The sequence below is a fragment of the Serpula lacrymans genome (genome assembly GCF_000218685.1).
Source record: "Serpula lacrymans var. lacrymans S7.9 unplaced genomic scaffold SERLAscaffold_8, whole genome shotgun sequence".
Classification (NCBI taxonomy): Eukaryota; Fungi; Basidiomycota; class Agaricomycetes; order Boletales; family Serpulaceae; genus Serpula; species Serpula lacrymans.
Window position 1 is genome coordinate 805,177 of NW_006763297.1, and position 18,833 is coordinate 824,009.

The 18,833-nt window shown below is 46.3% G+C and overlaps 7 protein-coding genes across 7 annotated transcripts; 5 read left to right on the forward strand and 2 right to left on the reverse strand.

The window, feature by feature from the left end:
- Positions 1–118: 118 nt before the first annotated feature.
- Positions 119–2,795, reverse strand: SERLADRAFT_361923 (uncharacterized protein; the record flags this gene model as incomplete). The annotated part of the gene is made up of 4 exons (XM_007319318.1): positions 119–828; positions 884–1,854; positions 1,910–2,477; positions 2,529–2,795. The coding sequence occupies 4 exons, from the start codon at positions 2,709–2,711 to the stop codon at positions 349–351; spliced, it is 2,202 nt and encodes a 733-aa protein (XP_007319380.1).
- Positions 2,796–3,409: 614 nt separating this feature from the next.
- SERLADRAFT_370479 (uncharacterized protein) lies at positions 3,410–3,639 on the reverse strand (the record flags this gene model as incomplete). Its single annotated transcript, XM_007319319.1, has 2 exons — positions 3,410–3,499; positions 3,553–3,639. 2 exons carry the CDS (start codon positions 3,637–3,639, stop codon positions 3,410–3,412), a joined length of 177 nt encoding a protein of 58 aa, XP_007319381.1.
- Positions 3,640–3,954: 315 nt separating this feature from the next.
- SERLADRAFT_338283 (uncharacterized protein) lies at positions 3,955–4,554 on the forward strand (the record flags this gene model as incomplete). The annotated part of the gene is made up of 2 exons (XM_007319320.1): positions 3,955–4,035; positions 4,096–4,554. Coding segments are annotated over 2 exons (540 nt in total), but the record flags the coding sequence as incomplete, so codon positions are not given.
- Positions 4,555–4,789: 235 nt separating this feature from the next.
- Positions 4,790–6,957, forward strand: SERLADRAFT_449966 (uncharacterized protein; the record flags this gene model as incomplete). The annotated part of the gene is made up of 6 exons (XM_007319321.1): positions 4,790–4,843; positions 4,895–4,934; positions 4,987–5,011; positions 5,068–6,010; positions 6,067–6,206; positions 6,259–6,957. 6 exons carry the CDS (start codon positions 4,830–4,832, stop codon positions 6,315–6,317), a joined length of 1,221 nt encoding a protein of 406 aa, XP_007319383.1.
- Positions 6,958–7,584: 627 nt separating this feature from the next.
- SERLADRAFT_469750 (uncharacterized protein) lies at positions 7,585–9,470 on the forward strand (the record flags this gene model as incomplete). Its single annotated transcript, XM_007319322.1, has 9 exons — positions 7,585–7,695; positions 7,770–7,849; positions 7,909–8,013; positions 8,068–8,134; positions 8,189–8,198; positions 8,261–8,449; positions 8,515–8,624; positions 8,674–8,720; positions 8,777–9,470. 8 exons carry the CDS (start codon positions 7,824–7,826, stop codon positions 9,399–9,401), a joined length of 1,179 nt encoding a protein of 392 aa, XP_007319384.1.
- Positions 9,471–9,655: 185 nt separating this feature from the next.
- Positions 9,656–13,522, forward strand: SERLADRAFT_449969 (uncharacterized protein; the record flags this gene model as incomplete). Its single annotated transcript, XM_007319323.1, has 12 exons — positions 9,656–9,890; positions 9,942–10,081; positions 10,131–10,711; positions 10,767–11,619; positions 11,675–11,839; positions 11,900–11,996; positions 12,050–12,458; positions 12,514–12,716; positions 12,770–12,898; positions 12,951–13,088; positions 13,147–13,198; positions 13,257–13,522. The coding sequence occupies 12 exons, from the start codon at positions 9,656–9,658 to the stop codon at positions 13,444–13,446; spliced, it is 3,192 nt and encodes a 1,063-aa protein (XP_007319385.1).
- A 2,586-nt stretch (positions 13,523–16,108) lies between these two features.
- Positions 16,109–18,374, forward strand: SERLADRAFT_469753 (uncharacterized protein; the record flags this gene model as incomplete). The annotated part of the gene is made up of 8 exons (XM_007319324.1): positions 16,109–16,381; positions 16,438–16,659; positions 16,717–16,882; positions 16,937–17,090; positions 17,147–17,398; positions 17,464–17,553; positions 17,607–17,823; positions 17,876–18,374. The coding sequence occupies 8 exons, from the start codon at positions 16,303–16,305 to the stop codon at positions 18,181–18,183; spliced, it is 1,488 nt and encodes a 495-aa protein (XP_007319386.1).
- Between the last annotated feature and the right edge of the window lie 459 nt (positions 18,375–18,833).

Below are 18,833 nucleotides of genomic sequence, written 5' to 3' on the forward strand. Positions count from 1 at the left end.
CGGTACCATGCATTATGGCAATTCGCTGCTACTGTACTGCAACATCGCAACATCTTGGATTAGACTCCTTAGCGAACATCTCCATCACTCAAATAACTCAGTGAAACAGTTCACATGGATGATGATGTCGAAAGCGACGTCTATTCCCATTGTATTCAGTGAAATACGTGTTACTAATGCATGCGGTCCACGATCGCAGCTGAAAAAATTAAGTAAATAATGCCTCCGTACTACCGCCATTGAGCGGCCATATAATGATGATGGACGCTTGGAGAAAATCAAGGGAAAGAAGTGAGGAGAGTAGGGATATCTACAGCGATTAAAACCACGGATAACATGACTGGTCGTTCAACTCCACACATCCAACATGAGACGTGAACGTTCCTTCAACAATTTCATCTCCGCTGCGCCCTCCACTTCGGCGCTACCACCCTTCGCCTCACCAAGAATTCTGCTCAAGACTTCTTCTACAGCTTTGCTCATGGCTTTGGCGTCACCACAGATGTAGACATAACCTTTGCCATTCAAGATAGCTTCAGCAATGTTCTCTCGGTCTTGCCAGATCAAGTCTTGCACGTAGATCTTGCTTCCGTCAGGCTTGTAAGGAGGCTCGCGCGAGAATGCGCAGTGCATGGTGAACTTGCCACGTAGCTCCTCAGTGTATGTTGGCCATTCATCCTTGTACAAGAAATCCTCGGTAGATTTGCGGCAGCCATAGAACAGCGAGATTTTCCCCCAGTCTGCGAGAGCCTCTGGTCCATTCTTGTCCAAGGTTCGGCGAGCAAGAGCAACACGTTCTTGGACAAAGCCACGGAAAGGTGCGACACCCTTAAACGTTGATGAGCCAACTTCATATGGAAAAGAAGAAAAGACATATACTCACAGTACCAGGTCCAACCATGATGACAGGACTTTTCGGGTTTGTAGGAAGTCTGAAAGTCGAACGACGGACGTGGATAGGAATCTTGTAGATCGTCTCCTGCTTGTGAGCTCCTCTAGGGCCTTGAATAGCATATGACGGCATCGAAACAGTTGCGGGATCCGTATTGCTGGTGCCACTCATTAAAGGTGCTGCTTCACCATTGGCAGCAAATTTCACGTTCAGTATGAAATTGGTTCCAACACCATACACCCATCTCGCTTGTGTGGCTTTGTTGGTGGCTGATTGGTACTTGAGAACCACAGCGGTGACGTGAATAGAAGTAGGGTGAAGCTTGGGGCTGGAAGAGATAGAGTAATAACGAGGTTGTAACCGAGGAATGGACGAAACGATGATGTCGAATGGAATGGGCCAAGGAGTTGTGTTGTCCTTAGTGGGAGGAACACGTATGTCATTAGCAGCCGCAATTTGAAGAATTTCTCCCAACTTGAAACATCCTTGTCCAATAACCGCAGCATATTCTTCCTTGTCAACATTGAGGTTCTTCAAAAATGCTTCAGCCTCGGGCGAAGGTGCAAATTTGGACATGGCTCCGAGAATTTGACGACCAACTACGGCACTGATATCTATGTAGTGACGGAGAACAGTGGCATACGTTGTAGGCACAGGGAAGGGAACCTTGGCAAGAGCGGGATCCAATGACTCAATACCGATGACAGAGTCCTTCTTGTCGTAAAGTCCGAGAACACAGAGAAGACGGTCGACTTCAGCATCGGGATTTGATGGCCACACTCCAACGTGGTCTCCATGTTGGTATGTAATTCCTGAACCCTCGATGTCAAGCTCAACGTGAATACAGTTACGGTCACCAGTCAACTGGAACAGCTCGCGAGAGTTTCGGACGGGAGATGCGTATGGGTTCTTAGCATCATGAATACCTTTAGTCTTCGTAAGAGCACGTGCAGAAAGTTCACCTAAGCGACTAAATGAACAAAACACGACATAACCTTGGTGCATGTTGGCACTTACCAAGGTAGACTTTCTCCTGTGGGTGAGAATCGAGCTCAGTGACAGTGAAGTCAGCGGTATCACCACCCTGTCCTTCTTCGACATTCATGGCGGTAGCAAAAGCCTCCCACATAGCATCCTTCCATTCGAGGTAGTCCTCTTCCATACTCTTGTCATCATCTCCCTCCCCTCTTTCGCCGATTCTGACCGCTCCCATCTTAGTGAGCTCAGCGTCGTAACTGCGACCAATGGCGTTGTAGTGTTCATAAGTTTTGTTGCCCAATGAAAAAATGACATATTTGAGACCAGGAAGCTTGTGTTCACCATTGCCGAACGTAAAGGAATCGTCGGTCAAATTCTGTGTAAGTTGTACAGCATTATCCGTAGGTTCACCCTCGCCATACGTGGCAACGACAAAAAAGACAGCGCAATCCTCGGGGACTTCGTCAAGGTTCTCAAAGTCGTATTCTTCGGGGTCACAGACCAGTGAAGTAATGCCGAATTTCGTCTTTGCTTCCTTGGCAAGACGAATAGCGTATTCCTCAGCTGTGCCTGTTTGTGACCCGTAGAAAATGACCAGTCGTTTTTTCTGCATGCAGGTGAGCACAAATAATAATATAGAAGTGAAAAATAGGCTCACGCCATCCTTCATTTTCGCAACGAAATCCCTAGGATTACCAGAACCATTTTCGGATTTCGAAGGAGCAGTAGTTACGATTTTTGGCTTTGATGGGGCAAAAATTTGATCTCGAAAGAGATATGCAGCAGCAAGGGTTACACCCAGGGCAAGAATGACAACGTCTGACGAGGACGCGACGGCCATGGCAGAGGAAGAAATAGATATGCCCCAAAAAGCGGCAGGTGAAGGAAGGAGATGGGAGGAAAGAGCAAAGGGCGTTAAACGCTCAAGAAGAGAACGGGGGAGACAGAAAACCGGCGAAAGCGACGTGGCTATTCAAGTGTCCCACGCTCAAAAACCAATTTATTTCGGTTTGATATCTGATATCTGGCCTACCGTCGGGTTGAATTATGTAATCTCCATTTCCTCCATGGGGGGCTTTGCGGCCGCAGCCACTGCCTTGATCTGCACATTTGGTAACATATGCTGACACTGCCTGACTCCATCCCGAACTCTTGCAGGCAGGCGCTTTATCCCCTCGTAACCCATAGTCATCGTTGCAGTCAATGTCGTGTGTCAGGCCTGTGCCTTTGGCACCGATACCGCTCCGGTGAGTGACAGCAGTGCATATCATACTAATTGAGCTTGGTGTACGAGTGTAGCAGCACGAAGTATACCTTGAGATCGTGGGCTGCTCTTGACTATAAGGTGACTGTGCTCTGCGGCGGTATGCACTCCTTTCCGGCCCGCTGCTGATCATTGAAACGTTGAAGTGCTCTTCCAATCCCCCCGCATCGAACGCAATGCTTCAGTCGTGGTTCCATTGACTGGATACATCTCTCGACAGAATCTCCCGTGGCACTGTAAGCATCGATAGATTATTGTCCAAATCAGTCTAGTAACTAACACTGGCCGTGACTCGCGGAGCGGTAATATCGATATAGCGGAGTGGCACTACAGCCGGTACCATATCTACAATCTAATGAGAATGGCTATAGTAGGGCTGTTATGGATGGCAGTTATAATGATATCTTGAAATGCGCACTGTATCGTCGATCCACAGCGTGAATGTGGTGTTTCCCCATGGAAACACTTTTAAGGAGCTGAAGCCCAAGGATAAAGGACTCTGCATTCCTTAATTGCATGCTTGAACAACCTAAACTATTACCAGAGTGAATATTCTTTTGTCTCGATTACTTTTGCTGTCGAAGTGGGTTGGAATCATAGAACCAGAGTATCTAGACACTTGCACAAGCTATTGGGGATGTTCTTTTTAAGCACTAGCAGACTTACTAGTATGTACTTAGATTCAGAAGTGCCGCGGCGCCGCGGCGAAACTTCATGATTCCGGATAGACCATATTTGGAAGGGACCTCTTTATCTTTCAGTGCAAAAAAAAAAAAAGAGAATCGTCGCTGGTTGGATTCATTCGACGAGAATGATGATAGACACACCTTGGGATGATAATGCCAACGCCAACATTGTGCGAGAGACGGAGTGGTCCAACATCTCCAACGAGTTTACAAATGTAGGCCGTTTAGGCATCCCATTCTATACTGTACAGTGATCGCGATGCTACTTTTGATAGGCTGGTTATCGTGAAGGGATCGTAGCAGGAAAGGAGTCTACATTGCAAGAAGGTTTTGATGCAGGCTTTGCCAGCGTCGGGGTCCCCCTTGGACGTAAACTTGGCAATCTGCGTGGCGTTATCTCTGCAGTACTCTCGGTTCTCGGTTCCCAACCAGACAGTCAACCATCTGCCGATTTACTCATTGAGGCTCGCGAGATCGCTGCTGCACTGGCCAATATTCGCTTCTCCGATATCGCACCTCCTGACCTGGAAGCCGAACAGCATGCCCGAGAACACCTCGATAAAGATGACCTGCCATTGGGTGCTGGTGAAGAATCAGAACAAAAGAGAAAGCTTGAGAGCTTGGAGGACATGATGCAGAATATGGGGGCGGGTAATCCGAAAGACAGACCTACGGCAGCAGATGTCACAAGATTGGAGGCGAGACTAGACAGTTTGGGATCAAAACTCGGTTTGCATGATGCATAGCGCCGATTTGCCTTGATAGTTGAGGGATTACCTATGTATGTGCAGCGAAGTTGTTGTTGTACTGGTTGTGGTATAGAAATGATATATTGTAGACCTGCTACTATAGATTGGCAACAAAAAACTTGGAAGTGAGCTGTGAGGTTGCAACTCATGGATTAGGGTTAGGGGCAATGACACGTAGCCAGTTCTACATGCCTAATACGCCGCAAACCTGAGTATACACAACATCTACTTACTACGCACGAAGGACTCCTCTACCAGTCATGACTGTTCTGAGGTTCGTGATTTCCGTTATCATCATAATATTTGAGTAATCGGAATGGGTCAGGCTAGCCTCATGTGTCATTGGTGTTTATGCCATGTTTCTGGTGAGCCAGGTTGCTTACGCTCACTATATATTGTGCTTAATATATATTTCAGTTATGGGCCATCGCACAAGAACGACGTACGTGTTATATGTCACAAGTCTTTGAAGATGACCCACTGAATTAATAATCGCAGTTTCTGTACCGTTCGACACCATTGATGGCACGAGTTCGGACAAGTTTAAATCGGCACTTTTCTTAGGAATCTGCCAGAGCACTTTGAGTTCCATATCCGCACTGCTATACATCTTCTTTCGCCGAAAGTCTGGTGAATCCATCTACACGCTCCTTGGACTTGTTCCCCGTCCATCCCCAAAAAGTTCATCGAAAACTAACGGTTCCTCCAACACCAAGGTATACAAAAACGGACACTCTCAAGCACAAGCACCCAAGGAAGAAAAAGACTCCAAGCAAGGCGGCGATTCTTCTTGGCGGTCACAGCTCCTCCTTCGATACCTCCAATGCTCCGTTTTCATCACGTGTGCGGCGCCCTTCGGTTTTGCTGCTCTATCCTACATCACTTATCCAGCCATGGTCCTCGGCAAATCTTGTAAACTTGTACCAGTCATGCTTATGAACATCGTCCTTTACCGTCGACGCTTCTCTCCGCATAAATACCTTGTAGTCGCAATGGTCACCGTCGGAATAACGGTCTTCATGGGCCTGGGTAGCGAGAAGCCCTCTAAAAGCACACACAAGTCCACGGGACAGGGCGAGCTAACTCCATATGCAAATGCGATTGGTATAGGCTACTTACTCATCAACCTTGCGTTGGACGGCGCCGTTAATTCCACTCAGGACGAGGTTTTTTCGCGGTACAAAGTCACTGGGCAGCAGATGATGTTCTGGATCAATCTTTTCTGCACCCTCCTAAGCATCTGCTTAGCTGCATTACCCCTTCCCTATATACCCGTCCTTCACCCTACCGCCGGCGGTCAATCAGAGTTTATGGCTGCTTTATCGTTTATCAGGTCACATCCGTCGGTGGTTCTACCTCTAGCCCAGTTTTCTCTCACAGGTGCATTGGGTCAACTGTTTATCTTTGAAACTTTGCAACACTTTGGCTCGTTGACGCTGGTGTAAGTTTAAACAATAGCCTCTGCTTAATCTGGTCTGATCTGATTGACATTCACAGGACAATTACGTTAACACGAAAGATGTTCACTATGCTTCTTTCTGTTGCCGTTTATAATCATAAACTCACACCTGGCCAATGGCTTGGCACGGCCATAGTCTTTGCGGGAATATCTGTGGAGGCTTTCGTGAAACGCAAAGGTTCGTGATTATCTAACATACGAGATGCCAGCTTTCTTAACAGTGCAAGTAGATGTTCACATTAAAAAGGTTACTCAAGAGAAAGAAAAGGCGAAAATCAAATCACTGTAGACTTCAATGTATATCCATAATCTTATCATACCCAGGAATGCAACAGAACAAAGCTAAATAGCAGGTACAAGGAAGAACGCACGGATCAAGAAATTAAAAGTTAATACGTTGCCACAGTCAGGAGAGATGGACCTCACAACCTCATTACGACTCCATTGCATCCATTGCACTTACATCGAACGACTCATCCCGCATTAATACCCGTTTTCGATCGTCCTCCCTGTAAATCATACATGCTTAGACTATAAATTAACTATACAGCATAGAGTGAATGTTTACCGATCATTGTCTTCCTCGTCTTCATCAGATCGTTTCCTTCTCGATATCACTCGCTGGTTGTTTGGGAAGTTAGCAAGAGCAAGATTTGCCCTGTATATGGATTCGTATTCCTATCATGTGATGTCAATCGAGACCTCGATGTGATTCAAAAGTGGCTCACTTTTATTTGTGTCAAAAATCCGCCATTTGGAGATATGCAATACCGTCTGTTTTGTACTAGGTGCAATGCGTCCTCCCATGATAGGTGATAATGTTGCATCACGAACATCACGACAAACGCGGGAGATAGGCTGATTCCACCTAGAATTATGATTGGTGCGATGGTATCGTACTGGTATCGTGCCTGCACCGTATGTCACTTACCGTTACAGTGTACGAGAACTCTGCCATTCTGACTCAGTGCTTCTTGAATAAATGCATTCGCTCTGTCAAATCCGGGTCTCCGCGTGAGCTAATCTTGCAGCAGGATGAACCCAAAATTAAAGAGTTACTGGGGGAATAGACGGATAAGGTTCTGCTCTTCGTTATCTTCAACGTCAAGCACCAGATAACGAAAGATGTCAGGAAAACGAGGTTTCACCGAAAACGCCTCTTTCACGTCGCGTATGCAGACACTATACAAATACCTCAAACCGTGAGTGATCTGGGTATGGCCTAGAGAAGTACACATTCACATATGGGTTACTCTCAGCGAATTTAGAAGCTCCAGAGACTTGGATGCTTGAAAAGGGCCCAGTAGTAGCCCAGGCAGGATTTCTTGACATTCGCGTCTCATTTCATATCTAATTGCTAAAAGAATGAGAAAAGTCCATGGATATGGGGTTTGCTAGGATACTCACCTCCATTCGACATCACCTGGTCCTTGAATCAGACTTCTAAGTTCATCTTCGCTGGGCATTGGATGCATTATGAGTAGTATTGTACAATTTTTGCCAGTGCGGCATATGTCACGGTGACCAGAAACCAGGGGGATGCCGCCACGCAGATCGGAGTTTGATACACAACCAACTACTGACAAATCACAGCCCAAGGTCAAGTTGCGAAACTGGAAGATCCGAGAGAACTGGGTGAAGATTAATATTGCAGCTCTCTTCAACTGGTACGTTTTGGTTACTGTTAGGAAAGTATATCAAGAAAATTCAAAGGCGATTCACTATATTTTCAAATTCTCAGGCTCAAGCTTTATACAAGGGTGTATCACGATTATATCTGCATTCATTGTCTGCGATGGAACCTGATGATGATGAAATACCGTATGTTTCTGGTGCCCTCCCCATTTTTGATGGTACAATGACTAGGCGATGAAATATAGCGTTCTCGTGGAACACTCGGAACAGGTAGATTCGACCGTGGCACATCGAGTGCCATTGACAATTATCTGCGGCTTTCTTGGTGCAGGAAAGTCTACGCTACTAAAGTTAGTAATTCCAATCCACCCCCTCCGAGTGATGCTGACGGTTTCAGTATTCAGGAGAATATTGACAGAGCGACATGGCTATCGAATAGCGGTCATTATGAATGAATTTGGCGATACCGCAGTGAGTTTTAAGTCATCATCTCTCCATGCACGACAAATTTCACACTATACGTAGGATATCGAAGGTTCGTCGTTTGATCGATCTGATACGTGCCATCATCGGATTGACAGCATGCGGTGCATTTAGCAAAACGAATCAACGTTTCTTCTGCTGATGATCCCACCGCCGAGAACTCCGAGGAATTTCTAGAGCTGGCAAACGGCTGTTTATGCTGTAGCGTGAAAGATGCTGGTGTGGCAGCCATTGAAAAGTTGATGGAACGCAAAGGTGGATTTGATCATATTTTACTAGAGACCACCGGCCTTGCAGATCCAGGTAAGTTACAACGGGTTATACCTTTCAAACATGTGATGGAGGAAATGCTCTTTTATTTTTATCAGGCCCCATTGCGTCTATGTTCTGGCAGAATGAAGATTTTACTTCTGGTTTGGGTCGGGACATCTGTCTCGATGGAGTGCTATGTGTTGTGGATGCCGTCTTTGGTCGTCAGGTAAGGTGGATGTGGCCTTTCTGTACTAGAGGCTGAATGTTCTTGTTAGCAAATGGAAGAAGATCATACAGTTGATGGTGTTGGCGAAAGCCTCAGGTAATGTCGCTCATGGTAATACATTGTGGGCACGCGTGTCTGACTTCATTGAACAGGCAGATTGCTTGCGCCGACGTTGTTCTTTTGAACAAAGTGGATCTAACTTCTGAAACAGAAGTCAACGAAGTCGAGGACCTTATTCACAAGGTCAATCCGTCCGTGCCCATTCATAGGACTGTCAAAGGAGAAATTGATCTGGCACACATAATGAATATCAACGCGTACACTGCGGGTTCTGCATCCTCTAAGCGCGGCAACTTTATTCACGAACACGCGCAATGTGGCGATAGTCACGACAGTCACGACAGTCACGACACCGACCATTCTAACACACACTATCAACTGCGGGGGATATCCAGTCTGCAAATCTCATGCCCAGTGTTTACCCCACTGTTATTAGAGAAGTTTGACGAATGGATCCGAACTATTCTCTGGGAAAATCGCCTCATGGGGGACGATACAGGACGCGAAATCAAGATAATGAGATGCAAGGGTTTATTTATCATGGAGTCCGGTGAACAATACATGTTGCAAGGGGTCCAAAACTTGTACGATATAACAAAAGTTGATGAAGAGATCACTGGTATACCAGATTCAGGAAAGTTGGTGTTAATTGGTAAAGGGTTGGACTCGTTATTGCAGCAAAGTTTGCAGAACGTATTTCATGCACAAATATCTTGATTATTGTTTTGGTGTCATATTTTGTCTGTATGAAAGTTAGTATCGCAATCTAACAGAACTCCAAAAAAAGTGTTGTATACCGTGTATAACCCTAACCTTATGGTCCAAACTGATTTGGATCCCGGGCCCTTGAAACTCTTTTTGACTCGTATCGAGATGGTGGATTTCGGATCCGGCCTCACAGTAGCAATAGTACTGAAATTTATGTTCTTTGGCCTACACCAGACTTGCGCGATTGCGATTCTTTCAACGTCATGGAATACCCAGATCCAGCCAACATTCGCATCGTCACCACACTTGGGCATGTTGACCATGGAAAGACGACCTTGATGGATGCACTTCTCGCTGCAAATAACATCATATCTTCCAGAATGGCTGGTAAATTGAGATATCTCGACAGTCGAGAAGATGAACAGGAACGAGGAATCACTATGGAAAGTAGTGCCGTCTCCTTAAAATTCCAGGTTATGGAGAAAGCGGTGGATGGAGGTACGCATATAACTTCGCGATCGTACCAGGTTATGTGACAAATCAATCCAGGAAGTTCTCCCAAGACATATGTCGTCAATTTTATTGATACACCTGGGCATGTAGACTTCTCTAGTGAAGTATCTACCGCATCTCGTCTGTGTGATGGTGCTCTGGTTCTCGTGGATGTCGTCGAAGGCGTCTGCACTCAGGTACTTCATTTTCATCCAAGGCCATGCTCTATTGGTTAACTTGCATCAGACCATTGCTGTTCTTCGACAAGCGTGGCAGGATAATCTTCGTCCAGTTCTCGTCATCAATAAATTCGACAGGTTGATTACTGAACTGAAACTGGCTCCCGTGGAAGCTTATCATCATCTCTCGCGATTGATTGAGCAGGTCAATGCCGTTATGGGTGGATTTTTCGCTAGCGAACGGATGGAAGACGATTTAAGGTGGAGAGAAGGGCGAGATCGCCGAATGGCTGCGAAGAAGGATCAGTATGCAGACGAAATTGAGGCCGCAACGAATGAAACCGATGATTTCAAAGAGAAAGACGACGAAGACCTGTACTTTGCGCCCGAGAGAGGGAACGTTGTATTCGCTTCTGCCGCAGATGGCTGGGGATTTCGCGTGGGGAAGTTCGCCCAGCTTTTCGCGGCGAAACTGGGAATCAAGGAGGCTATTCTACGCAGGGTGCTTTGGGGTGACTTTTTCTTAGACCCAAAGACGAAAAAAGTGATTAGTTACAAGCATTTGCGCGGTCGTGCCTTGAAGCCGTTGTTTGTCCAATTTGTATTGGAAAATATCTGGGCTGTATACGATGCAGTTGTCATTAATCCGTTCGTTTTATCATCACAATTCTGTGGTTTACCCAACTCTGACAATTATCCCTAGGAATACAGAGAAGGTTTCAAAAATAGTGACTGCCCTCAACTTGAAAATAGCCCCTCGAGATTTGAAGTCTAAGGACAGCCGAAACCTTTTGTCGCTGATTTTTTCCCAATGGTTGTCCTTGTCCACTTGCATTATCCAAACTGTCATCGACATTGTTCCGCCTCCTCTAGTTGCACAATCCATACGTTTACCCAGATTACTTTACCCCGACATATACGAAGAGACCGTCATACCCAAGGACAAGCTCGAAAGCGATCTTTTCAATTCTAAGTTAGATGATGACGCATACGTGGTAGCCTATGTTAGCAAAATGTTCGTAGTGTCTGGAACAGAACTACCGGAGAACAAAAAACGGTCCTTGACAGCAGAAGAGCTGCGTAATAGAGCGAGGGAAGCAAAAGAAAATCGTGAAAACGCCGCGTCCGAGGCAGCTGTATCCGATACTCCTCCACCCAGCGCAGGATCACACCCCGTACATGAACCTTCGCAAGTAGACCCGACCACAGCATCCGAAGCAATACTCGGGTTTGCCCGTCTCTACTCAGGTGTACTTCGACTTGGTTCAACAATATACTGTGTATTGCCCAAGTTCAACTCTTCTTTACCACCCACGCATCCCAGCAATGTTAATCATATCACCACGGCTACAGTTGAAGGTCTGTATGTTATGATGGGACGTGAATTGATACCTGTGGAGAAAGTCAGAGCGGGAAGCACATTTGCTATCAGAGGCTTAGCAGGTAAAGTCTGGAGGAATGGCACACTTTGTGGGCCTGGTGGATCCATTGTCGTCAAAGAACAAGAGCCAGCACATGCTGAGTGTTTAATCAACTTGGGGGGAGCCAGTCGCATGGTAGGTTCTCTTGCTGTTTCAACTATGGCTTAATCCTGATAGTATAATTCTCTAGACGCCCCCTATAGTCAGGGTTGCGTTGGAACCTACATATCCAGCCGATATGCCTAAACTAATCGCTGGCCTAAAACTACTGAGCCAAGCCGACCCATGCGTCGAAACATTTCAGCAACAAACAGGGGAGCATGTGATTCTTACGGCTGGTGAGTTACACCTCGAGGTAAGCATTAAATCCAACAGCGGTGGCTTGTCAAAATGGTTAACTTGGGGGCTTTTTCAGAGGTGTCTGAAAGATTTAAGAGAGAGATTTGCTCGGGTTGAGATACAAGCTTCCCAACCCATCGTGCCTTTTCGTGAAACTGCTGTTAAGGCATCAGGTTTGCCTCATTCCTGTTTATTAGAGCGTTCATTCAACTTATACTGAAGTTAGATATGGCACCACCTAAAACCGTTGGTGCTGTTCGTGGCACTATGAAAGGTGCCAGTTCCCAAAATTTGATCACGTTCACTATCCGCGCCCTTCCTTTACCGGCCGACATACTGCAGTTTCTTCTGCAGAACCTTGCAATTTTGAAATCGCTGCAACAGATGGCAGAGTTGAAGGAAGGATTAGATATTGACGGAGACGACTACGATGAGGTTGGAGATGTTGGCATTCAAGGTGACATCCTTCAAAAACCGACCGTCAAGCCGAGTGAATTTTGGACGGTCTTAGAGGAGAAGTGCAAGGAGGCCGGAGGGGAATGGGCCAATATTGTTGATAAGATATGGGCCTTTGGCCCGCAAGGAGCTGGGGGGTGCGTCCTCGTTGACGCACGAAAGGATAGCGCCTCTGTGTCGTAAGTCAATATTTACTTGTTCCAGTGATTACAACGTCACTGACCCCATCGATAGGCTAAGGCGTCGATTAGAGAAGACAAAAATAGAGGCCGCAAGCTCACGGGCAGCACGTTCTGACTTTGATTTTACCGGACATCTGGAGACTGGATTCCAGCTTGCTACTTTTCAGGGGCCCCTGTGTGCAGAGCCCATGGAGGGTCTTGCCTATTTCGTTGAAAGCTTGGTCGTGGATGAGGAGGGTGTGGGGAAAGAAATTGGTGAGTCATTGGAAGATATTAGATGCTTTCGAATGCTCAGATGCTACCATCAGTGCAAAATAGGATTACACAAGTAAACGGCTCTGTAATATCAGCAGTTAGAGATGCTTGCAGGAACGGTCTACTCGACTGGTCACCAAGGTTGATGTTGGCAATGTATTCGTGCGATATTCAAGCTTCAAGTAGGTGTTATACTTGATTCGCCTATGTCTTCTCACCTGGGCATACGTACAGCGGATGTTCTTGGAAAGGTGTATGGAGTGGTTGCTAGACGGCGCGGTCGAATTGTTGCTGAAGAAATGAAAGAAGGAACCACGTTCTTTAACGTGTCCGCATTATTACCGGTCGTAGAAAGTTTCGGTTTTGCAGATGGTGAGCGAGCTTGACGAGATATCATTATCTGGTTGTTCACTGGTACTGTTTATTACAGATATTCGAAAACGGACGTCTGGCGCAGCTAGTCCACAACTAATCTTCAGCGGGTATGTTTGATCCGCACTTACGACTGAGATTGCGACGAAACTGATATGAAATGAAAAGATATGAATTATTAGATCAAGATCCATTCTGGGTTCCTACGACTGAGGAAGAATTAGAAGATCTTGGTGAGAAAGCAGATCGATCCAACGTAGCGAAGGGATACGTGGATAGTGTTCGGGAGCGCAAAGGGATGTTTGTGGACCGCAAGATAGTAGAGTTTGCAGAGAAACAGAGGACGCTTAAGCGGTGAATGCTGTAGTACACGTTTTAAAATTAGGCTGCGCATGTGATGATTATGTAATCTGAAGGGAACTCTTGTTCAGTGGCCACATTGCTGTTGTAGTGACGCTCAGCCTGGTTTTCCGCTGCAGTCTCCAGCCATTTGTTGTTCTATACCTTATCTCCACCCAGTGCTACTCCCCGTAAAGCCTTTCTCTTTCCTCTTCATTTCTCTCTATCATGAGCACCGCCATGTATGCTGGTCACCAGGCGTATTCTCCCGCCATCATTTCCGACCAACACATCCAGGAATCCCAAGCTAACGACGAGCAATATGTCACCACATTCTTCTGTCGTGCTCTCTACGACTATCAGACAAGAGACGCCTCTTCCCTATCATTTCATAGAAATGACATTATCGAGGTTCTCACTCAACTGGAGTCAGGCTGGTGGGACGGATTGCTGGGAGACGAGCGCGGATGGTTCCCTTCAAATTATGTCGCCGTCATCCCAGATGAAGAAGCAGAGGCTGCTCTATCCTCCTCAGAATTGCAGCAGGTTGTAGAATCATCGGGCGAAGTTCATCTTGACACATCCCATCACATACCCCCAGCGGCTCAAGGCCACTCTCTGTCCGATTCTGAATGGCTGGCCGCAGAAGTGGGCCATATGAACTCGGGGGATGGATTCGCTGAGCTCGCAAGTGCTGCCATGAACGATGCAACACCATCCAGTGATTTTTGGATGCCTGAGGTCACTCCAGATGGCCAGGTAAGTTAGCGCTATCGAGTATTCCTTTCTGCTTATGTATACTTGCCCTCCTTCTCTACAATCCCAGATTTATTATGTAAATACTCAAACCGGCGAGCGCTCTCGTGACCTCCCACAAGAAGTTGATGATACCTCTGATGGAGAGTTAGCTGGTCTGACTTCATCACAGTCGAGCTCTAGAGCTGGACCGAGCGCAGCGTTGGGGCTCAGTGGTACTGCGGAAACTAACCCCGCTGGATTCGGCATTCTAAAGCGTTCAGGAACTCCAGAACCTTGGATTAGAAGACTCGCCGATGATGGCATGTCCTATTACTATCAGAACAAACTTGATGGTCAAGTTCGATGGACTGCTCCAGACAATGAAACAAGTCAGACCCGCGACAAGTCTACGGGACGAAGTCGTGCGCACACAAATGCGTCCAATGCGCCTTCTAATCATTCTAATCAAAACGGTGCCATTAGTCGTCTGCGTTCGGATTCAGCAACATCACAATCCATACAGAGAAGCCAGAGTACCGCTGGACAAATCAGTGACGTCTCCGACGATGATCGCACGCATTCACCATCTTGGTCTGATTCGCGTTCTCCGGATGACCAAGAGTATGAAATAGCGCAGGGATCGCAGCCTGTAGAATACACAGACGCGGAGAAGCTCGCTCAATCATTGCAGCAGTCCCTGGCGCCTCCACCAGCTGAATTGGTATCCGATTTGTCCCATCTTGCGCGTGATGCTATTTCTGCCGTCATTCTTAACAACCAACAGCTATCCGGCCTACCACGGAGACCAGATCAGGGAAAGGCGCTTGACAATTTGATTAATAACGTTGTCATTGCAGTTCGTAACCTTCTTTATGTTTCCGCCCCTCCCTCTGGACATATTCCCAGCAATCTTATCCCTCGTGATGCCCGGGATCGGCGCGAAACAACTGCCTCGCAAACTCTGTTGAAACCAGCTCAAAGGAAAGTCACCGCAACGCTATCCAAACTTGTCCTGTCCGCGCGGGCGATGCAGTATGACTCTGGGCCCTCTGCACACGAAACCAGCAGTCGCATAGAGAGCGATGCAGAAGAATTGGAGCGTGCTGTCCTTGCGTTTGTCCTTGAAGTGCAACGATGCCATAACGAGCAACTGGGCGGTATAGGACTGAAACGCTTATATGGCTACTTCTCCGTGATCCATATCGGACTAGGTCTCGTAGGCGCGGGAAATGCTGGTAGTTGGAAAGGTTTTGGATGGATAGGTCTAGATGACAGCGAAGAGGCGCCGAGCAGGGTTTTGGGCACTGAAGTTTTCACCGAGTTCAAATCGTACATGGTGAAGCTTCATACTAAGTTCAACTCCTTTGGCTCAGTTTTGAGGAGCACCAGCAGCGAAGCTCGTGAGTACAGTTAACTTCTCTGGAGTCCTTGTCTCTGATGTTTTTGGCTAGAGCAACAAGTCTGGATAGCGAGCCAGGATCTCATAACTGAACTCTTCGCGTTACTGTTATTTGTTGCGAATATCCATCTCGCACGTTACGTTGATATTGATGGTTTCCACCGAACCTCAATCAGCCCACAATACATGCAAACCGTCGAGAAAGCTAGGCTTTTAGTCCGCACTCTCGAGACCGTCGTCCAATCTCTTTATGACGACGGATCATCTATTCTCATGGCAACTCAACATGTTCGTCGGTCGGATTATCACTCCCATTGGCAAGAAAGAGATGCATGCTATGAATTTCTCGATACTACAGCCGCCTCGCTGAAGTCGAATATCCGCTTCTTGCAGCACACATTGGAAGCCCTTATAGCTGTTGGCCACGACCAAGCAGATTCGGAACAAGGGGATTACCACGGCTCTATTGAATGGCGTATGTCACGATTAAGCATCATTGACAATAACTTCGACGCTCGGCCCATGTCTACGCTCAACCCACTTGATCCAGAAAGCGAAGATATTGTTGACATTGAAGTTGCCTTTGGTAAAAGTGCACTGAAAGCTACCGGATATTTGCCCTTATCCAGCGCTCGATCTGACACATCACGAAATACAACTTCCACTGCAACCGTCGCATCTTCCAATAATTCTAATTCTACGGCCAGCACACTTCCAGCTTGGGGTCAAGACCCTAACATGTCTACCAACACACTTGTTCCAGCGAATGGCACGAAAGTGAACGCCGTTTCCCCTGACGACCTCATGTTTGACAGTCGTTAGTATACACTTCTATTCCTCGTTGTTCTTCTCTAAAATGTCATTTTCTTCTAGCCACAGCAACGAACAGGGCACCCGCAAATGCACTAAAGATCAAAAAGATATTCGGTGACGATGCTCCGAAACATCTTATTAATACCCTTATATCAGATTCTAAGCCATGGTACCTACGACCGAATTATAGTCCAACCGATATTGTGATCGATCCAGATGGCAGTGTCAGAGCAGGTACGGTGCCAGCTTTAGTGGAACGCTTGACTGCACACGAAAATGGCGGTAAGTACACTTGGCACAAGATCCTACCATTACATTTGCTTATTTTTATTGAAACAGACCCAACATTTATTAAAACCTTCTTAATGACTTACAAGTCATTCACCACTCTAGATGATCTTTTTGACCTTCTAGTGCGGCGATTCTTCATCCAGCCTCCTGATGAGTTAGAACCACGAGAACTTGATGAATGGAAGCAGTTTAAGCAGCATATCATTCAGATGCGGTATGTCCGCTGTCTACACATCATGGCGATTTTTATTCTCAACGCTTGTTGCAGTGTTCTCAACACCATAAAATCTATGGTTCAAGATGACGATGTCCTGGAAAAAGAGGATATGTACATTCTTGAACGAATGAAGGACTTTTTGTCACATGAGAGTGTGATCAAATTACCAGCAGCCAAACAGCTCATAACGGCTATTGAACGTGCTGTAAGTCGCTTTTCCCTCTTCTACAGTCTTGAGTGACCTAAGGTGTTGTTATCTAGCAGCGAGGCGGAGATGTAAAGAAAATGACTATTCATACCAATATGAGCAACCCTCCGCCTTCCATAATCCCAAAATCAAGCAAGAAACTCAAGCTCCTAGATATTGACGCAGTGGAGCTGGCGAGACAGCTTACCACGATAGAGAGCCACCTGTATCAGAAGATACGGCCTATGGAGTGTCTTCAGCGATCACGAGAACAAAAAACTGATCATAACGACAACATCGCTCGGGTGATCCAGACTAGTAATCGCGTAAGTAGTAATCAATTATCGTCGATGGCCCATGGCTTATGTCCATCCGCTGAATATTATATTAGATTGCGAACTGGGTCGCGGATTCAGTGCTAGTCCACGAGGATTCAAGAAAGCGAGCTGCTGTTATTAAGCAGTTCATTAGTGTTGCAGATGTAAACTTTAAATATTATGAATATGGGGTGAAAACTAACGGATATGCTTACAGCGGTGCCGGTCCATACACAATTATTCGAGTATGGTTGCTATCGTCTCAGGTCTCAACTCTCCTCCAATACGCCGTCTCAAGCGTTCGTGGGAGCAGGTTAATGCGCGGTACATGGCTCAACTCGGTAGTTGCGAGATGACCATCGACTCGAACAAGAATTTCAATAATTACCGATCCACTCTGGCCAAAGTGTCACCTCCTTGTGTGCCTTTCATTGGTTTGTGTTTATGTTTTTGGTGACGAACTTGCGATATTCAATCAACTTTCAGGTGTTTTCCTAACTACGCTAACTTTCATCCAAGACGGTAGTAAAGATACGCTACCTGGGGCTCTTGTGAATTTCCGAAAGCGTCAGAAGGCTTCCGAAGTTATCCAAGATATCCAGCGCTGGCAGACTGTGCCACACAACTTCAACCCGCTTAGTACTGTCATCACTTATATCGAGGAGTCCCTAGGAAAGTTCACTGAACAGCTCGATATTGGTGACTTCTTCTGGAACCTTAGTCTTGAACGTGAACCGCGGGAGAGGGAGGATGAGAAGATGGCACGCTTGTTACAAGAAAGTGGGTTTTTGTAAGCGGTGCTATACAGATGAGTCGGACAATTTTGTCTTTTCAACTTTATGGGTGCTATGCTTTGAGTTTTGTATTATCTTCCTTTCTCGGATGGTTCATTCCATGTTGTATATCTAGTGCATGCTGCTTTATGATACTTTACCCTGCGCTATACAGATTTCCCTTGCCTTCTATATAGATAACTAAGTTCACTGAGAAAATGACCATGTCGCTGAGCACTGAGCTTCTGACTTTTGTTATTTTTTGAATTCATGGCAAGCGTGACACCAAACGGAAATATGTGACAATGTGATGTGATGGTGCTGCTTGCGCACGACTTCTCGCATCGCACAAGGTATTATATCCATCGATCGCATCTTGTCGACATCAATATACTTCACTGTGGAAATATCCATGGCAGAAGCAGGTTCATCTTTCTTTGATAAAGAGCGGGATAAGCTTTCTGCTGAGATAACTACGGTAATTTGTATTGAATCAAAATATATCAGTACTGATACAGGTACTGCAGGGTTTCGAGGAGCTACTATCTTCGAGTAATGTGTTGAATCGAAAGTTGGAAGAAGTTTTAGGGATGACTAGAGAATACGACACAATTGCTGCACTTTGGCAGAGTTTTCATGAGCTAATGCGCGGACAGAAGAGTGAAAGTTTG